The sequence below is a fragment of the Otolemur garnettii genome, unplaced genomic scaffold (assembly GCF_000181295.1).
Source record: "Otolemur garnettii isolate 467f Iridium unplaced genomic scaffold, OtoGar3 scaffold00100, whole genome shotgun sequence".
NCBI lineage: Eukaryota > Metazoa > Chordata > Mammalia > Primates > Galagidae > Otolemur > Otolemur garnettii.
This window is the reverse complement of record NW_003852495.1, coordinates 4783566-4789927: the sequence shown is the minus strand read 5'-3', so window position 1 is coordinate 4789927 and position 6362 is coordinate 4783566. Positions and strand designations below refer to the sequence as shown.

Sequence of the window (6362 nt, the reverse complement as noted above, 5' to 3'; positions counted from 1 at the left end):
AAAAAAAAAAAAAAGAACAAAATCAGAAACATAAGCTATATAACTGCCCTTTATTTTTAGTAGTGCCCATATACTCTTATCACATTGACCTGTATTACCTTTCTGGTCACAAGAAGCCACAAGGCCAGTGACACTATTCCATTTCTTGTCTCGAACTTAAGGACTATTTGAAGCCATCCTCCTTACAAACCATGATTATCTGTCAAGGTTCAGAGCATAAAATAAAAACTTTCTTAAGTATTAAAAAAAACATGTATTTGAGCCAGGTAAGGTGGCTCATGCCTGTAATCCGAGCCCTCTGGGGGGCTGAGATGGGCAGATTACTTAAACTCAGGAGTTTGAGACCAGCCTGAGCAAGAGCCAGAACCTATCTCGAAAAAAATAGCCTGGTGTCGTGGTGGATGCCTGTAGTCCCTGTTACTTGGGAGGCGGAGGCAAGAGAATTGCTTGAGCCCAAGAGTTTGAAGTTGCTGTGAACTATGGCATCATGGCATTCTAGCAAGGGAAAAAAAGAGAAAAAAAACCCAAAGCATATATTCGTGTAATACAGTAATTAATGCTTTCAAAAATTGGTAGGCATGGTGGAAAAGCAATGGGAACACTTCTGTTTTCAAGTAAACCTCTGTAACTGTGACCCAGGAGACGGAGATATGACTGCTGCTATGGCCGATGCTGCTGCCAGTAGTAGCTCAAGGCCACAGAACTTGAAAGCAGACACTAGAACATGAAGTCCAGCTGCAGCAGATATGACAGAACCACACCGCTTTACCCTAATACACCCAAGTGGGCTCACATGCGTGTACGCACACAGCTACAGTAAGTATTCATCACATAACTAGTTCTCATCATTTAGGATTCAGATTGAAAACCACATCCACAGCTAGGCCTGCTCTGTTCTCTCGCAGTATGTTGTTCCTGGGTTATATCCTCCCAGTACTTGCAAAGATTACTACAAATTTGCTTTCTCTCTTGTCAGATTAAGCTCTGGGAGAAAAGGGTCACACTCATTTTGATACAATGTGCTTTCTGGATAAAAAACATTAGTGTCACTCAAGAACTTGTGAAAAATTTAAATTTTTAACTTTATTTCAAACCAGCTAAAACAGAACTCCAGAGATGGGGCTTGGTGGCCAGTGTTTAAACAGGCCCTCCTAGTGATTCTGATGTTCTCAGTGAAGCTGGGAACTACTGTATGATTACATCCCAGCACTTTGTAAACACGAGTGATGCTCAACACACTTTCTTAAAGTGTTTTATTAAGCCTACTGAAAATGTACTCTGAAATATCCTCATGAGAAAAACAGTACAGAGGCCAAGCCATTTTTCTCTAGGTTTGCTAGTAACTTTTCAAGAATTGGTGGAAATTTTTACAAGAGTCACAGTGAAAGAGTTCATTATATACAAAATGATTTTATTTAAAGACCAAAAATTAACACCATTTTACTTCTTTGCAGCTTTAATTTTCAAAATCATAACATTAACTGGCTCTGGGTGACTAAATATTTTCACATGCCCATTAAGCTAAAAATAATTTCTATGTAGGACTGAAGTAGAACTGCAAGTTACTGCTATAGGGAGTGCATATTTATTTATAATATTCTTGTTTGCTCTTTTACATAATTCCATTTACAAATAGCATCACTGCAAAGATTTACACGTAATTCCTACCTCCTTCAGGTTGTTCTGTCATTAATCTTCTGAGGTCTAGCAAGCTAAGAACCCTTAGTGAACAATTTGCTCCATTTTTTTTTAAAAGAGTCTTACTACTTCACTTTTGATAGAGTACCACAGTATCACAGCTCACAGCAACCTCAAACTCTTGAGCTTAAGTGGTTCTCTTGCCTCAGCCTCCCAAATAGCTGGGACTACAGACACCTGCCACAATGCCTGGTTATTTTGTTGTTGTTGTTGCAGTTGTTGTTGTTTAGCTGGCCCGGGCTGGATTCAAACCTGCTAGCCTCAGTGTATGTGGCTGGCCCCATAACTGTGCTATGGGCACTGAGCCAATTTGCTACATTTCTTGTACCAGATTTCTCTTTGAGATATCTGATATAGATTAAGGGATGCACTTGGAACCAAAAAACTTCCCATAATTTTTTTTCACAGTTTTTGGCCAGGGCTGGGTTTGAACCCGCCACCTCCAGCATATGGGGCCAGCGCCCTACTCCTTTGAGCCACAGGCACCACCCAACTTCCCATAATTTTTAAATTTTCTATACTCATACAGCTTCTCTCCTGTAGGCATTTATAAGAAATTCTATTGTCTACAGTCTTTCTCATATTTGCTACATATGTTGTTTGTTTTTTTGAGACAGAGTCTCACTTTGTCACCCCCAGTAGAGTGCCAGGGCGTCAAAGCTCACAGCAACCTCCAACTCTTAGGCTCAAGTAATTCTATCGCCTCAGCCTCCCAAGTAGCTGGGACTACTAGCTGCCCCAACACCTGGCTATTTTTTTTAAGAGACGGGGTCTCGCTCTTGCTTAGGCTGGTCTCAAACCTGTGCGCTCAGGGCAATCCACCTGCCTGGGCCTCCCAGAATGCTAGGATTATAGGCATGCTCCACCACACCCAGCCTCACAGGTTTTTTTTTTCCTAGTGCATATACTTAGGTCAATTAAAGGATGATACTGACAAAGGGTTTCCCCCATTTATTGTCTTCATATGGTTTCTTTAGGGTATGAACTCTGACAGAAGGGTTTGCATCATTGCTAAAGGTCTTCTCATATTCACTACATTCCTAAAACTTTTCTGCAGTATAAATTTTCTGGCACTGAATCAGAGAGGAACTATGACTGAAGTTTATGATAAATACCATATCAAACAGTTTCTCTCCTATATGCTGTCTCAAATATGTAGTGACTCATATGGTCTAAAGGCTCCTCCATACCTCCTGCACTATTGAGTTTCTCCCCGTTATGTATTCTTTGATGGGCAGTAAGATTTGAGCCTTTGCTAAAAGCTTTCCCACATTCATTACACTTATATGGCCTTTCTCCAGTATGAATTCTCTGATGTACAGTAAGGTTTGAACTACAGCTGAATGTCTTCCCACATTTAATACATTCATAAGGTTTCTCTCCAGTATGAATTCTATGATGCTGAAGCAGAGATGATCTATGACTGAAGGCTTTCCCACATATACTGCATTCATAAGGTTTCAGTCTGATGTGGTTTCTCAAATGCATATTCAGTGATTCGGGCTGGTTAAAGGATTTCCTGCATTTCTGGCATTCAAAGGGTTTTTCTTCAGTGTGAATACTCTGATGCTGAATAAGAAATGAGAGGCTACTAAAGACTTTCAAACATTTGTTACATTCATATTGTTTCTCTATAGTGTGAATTCTTTGATGTCGGGTAAGGTGTGAGCTGCAGCAAAAAGCTTTCCCACACTCACTACACTCAAAAGGTTTCTCTCCAGTATGAATTTTTTGATGGTGAATGAGAGATGACCTATGAATGAAAGCCTTTGCACATATACGACACTCATAGAGTTTTTCTTGAGTATGAATTCTTAGATGCTCAATAAGATGTGAAACACGACTGAAAGACTTTCCACAGTTCATACATTCATAGGGTTTCTCTCCAGTATGAGTGCTTTGATGATTAGTAAGCGATGAAACATGGCTAAAGGCCTTCCCACATTCAATACATTTGTATGGTTTCTCTCCACTGTGGCTTATCTGATGTCGAGTAAGGGATGAGCCATGGCTAAAAGTCTTCCCACATTCATGACATTTGTAGGGTTTCTCTCCTGTATGAATTCTCCAGTGGCGATTAAGGATTGATTGTTTGCCAAAGGCTTTCCCACATTCACTGCATGTATAGATTTTCACTCTATCGGAAGTGTGATGAAGGGTAAGAGATTTGCTCTGGCTAAAGCCTGCTCCACTTTCATTAGAATTCAAAAGTTTCTTTCCACCACTTATTTTCTCACTTTTTGTATCTGCCTTTTTTTGTAAGCTCTTCACTATGTCATAGTTATGTGATTTCCCCTCAGCAGAAATTCTCTGTGGTTCAGAAACAATGGACTTTAAATGAAAGATGCTTCTAAATGTATTGCATTTGTAAACACTGTCCCCAGTGGAGCTTTCTTTAAAGGTGAGGGTCACTGGTCTCAGATGTTCTACTTGACTTCCATGCTTCCTCTCCAACTTCTCTATATATGCTGAATCCTTATTAAAATCTGAAAATTCACAAGTTTGTTTTACAGTTTTTTCTATGATTACTGTTGGGGATAAATCTTCATCATAAATGTCTTTCTTTGTTGATAATTTCTTATCTTCCCATCTTGATTCCCAATCTGAAATATATCAAGAAGGCAAAATACTACTTATTTTACTTCTTGAAAAGAAATTTCTTTTGGTGAAAATAGGAGAATTGAATAAGAAATACCCCCAAGGGTATTTGAGCCCCCTGTGGCTCAAAAGGGTAGGGCACCAGCCCCCTATGCCAGAGGTGGCAGATTCAAACCCAGCCCTGGCCAAAAAAAAAAAAGGAAAAAAAGACATACCCCCAAAACACATGGCTCTGACAACCCATATATTTCAAAGATTTCTGAACAATGTTCAAGTGGTGAACTTGAACTGAACAATGAACAATGTTGAGTGTGCTTCTCTAGTCTCTGTGAATAGAAAAGAGAGAATAGAGAAGCATACTGAAGTAGGAGTAGAGTGATGAGGGAAATAATGAAGGTGTTAGAAAGAAAACATAGAAGGCATTCTGGATTCCAAGCCATCATTTTGTGCCAATACTCATATGAAAGATCACATTTTGTTTCAAGAACTTCTTCTCCAACCTTCAATTAATCTTAATTTGCTATCAGGCCAATATGCTTAAAATGTAAAACTAATAATAAATTAAAGTTACAATAACAAAAAAAGGTAAATGCTCTTATGGTTCACAAATATTTAGTTTTCTGTATTTTGTAAATCTGTGATAAATTCTATGATCATTTGTAAGACATTAGAAAATATTCCTAGAATTATTCTTACATATTCCTTACTTCCTGTAACACATTAATATTTGATCTATTAAGTTCAGCTTTAGAAGAAAAGGGATTTTTCCATCTGACAGCTTTTCTTGGCCTAAAACCATCACGATGTTTTTTCTTCAAAAAAAGACTTAAGAATAGTTTGCCAGACAGCACCTATGGCTCAGTGAATAGGGTGCCAGCCCCATATACCAAGGGTGGAGGGTTTGAACCTGGCTCTGGCCAAATTGCAACAGGAAGTAGTCAGGCACCTATAGTCCCAGCTACTTGGGAGGCTGAGGCAAGAGAATCGCCTAAGCCCAAGAGTTGTCTACCAAGGGCGACAAAATAAGACTCTCTCTCTTAAAAAAAAGGGCCATGCCTGTGGCTCAAAAGGGTAGGGCACCGGTCCCATATGCTGGAGGTGGCAGGTTCAAACCCAGCCCCAGCCAAAAATAGCAAAAAAAAAAAAAAAGAATAATTTCCCTTATTTTGTCTTAAATAAAGCAAGAATTTGTATTATTATGATTCCAACTTTGATTAAATGACATAAGAAATACAGACAAATAATAATTTGGGATGGAGTAATGATTGTTTTGAAATCTAATATAAATATCCCTTAATTTCATTTATATCTGAAATTTCTGAAGACAGTATCCCTAAAATGTTTCCACACTCACAAGAATCTTGAGCAAAGACCTCCTTTGCCTAATTCACCATAACTCACCTGGAAACACACTTTTTGACAGATTTTTCTCCACCATCCAGGGCTCTTTTCCATCCTCCAATAAAGTGATCACATATGGCTTAGTTATGGAAAGACCTACTCACAGGAAAAATACAGAACTTGTTTAAGCTGTGGTCCTCAAGGATGAAAGACCATCACAAAAGGGACCAAAGGAAGGGTAGAAGAATGTTCATTGAAATGGGACAATAAGCTTCAGGCAGGGCACAAAAGAGCTGCACATTTCCTTTGGAACAAGGTATAGAAATTCAGCCATTTACTTAGGGGGGTCTCTAGCAATTCACAGTGGCAAAAGAAAGGTCCTCCCCTATTGGAGCAGAAGGACAGATATCCTTACCTAGAGAGACCAGGTTCTCATAATTCTGGACCATCACATCCTTGTATAAATCCCTCTGAGCAGAATCTAGCCATCCCCACTCTTCATGAGAGAAGTCTACAGCCACATCGCTAAATGTCACCTGAAACAACAAATGTATTTGGGCTTAATCACAGCACAGGACTGTGTCATTGTACAAGGGGTAAAATTACCCTTAAAAAAATGTAACAAGGCTCAGCGCCTATAGCTCAACCGGCTAAGGCGCCAGCCACGTACACCTAAGGTGGTGGGTTCGAATCCCCAGCCCGGACCCGCCAAACAACAATGACGG

General features: G+C 39.5%; 1 protein-coding gene across 1 annotated transcript in view; it reads right to left on the bottom strand.

Annotated features, from left to right (window-relative positions):
- Nucleotides 1-2598: 2598 nt before the first annotated feature.
- ZNF181 (zinc finger protein 181) overlaps nt 2599-6362 on the bottom strand; it is a 12941-nt gene continuing 9177 nt past the window's right edge. The window contains exons 2-4 of the mRNA XM_003796083.3: nt 6053-6173; nt 5698-5793; nt 2599-4301 (exon numbers count right to left, since the gene is read on the bottom strand). Coding sequence (XP_003796131.1) covers nt 2818-4301; nt 5698-5793; nt 6053-6173 — 1701 coding nt within the window. The 3' untranslated portion in view covers nt 2599-2817. The remainder of the gene's footprint in view (nt 4302-5697; nt 5794-6052; nt 6174-6362) is intronic.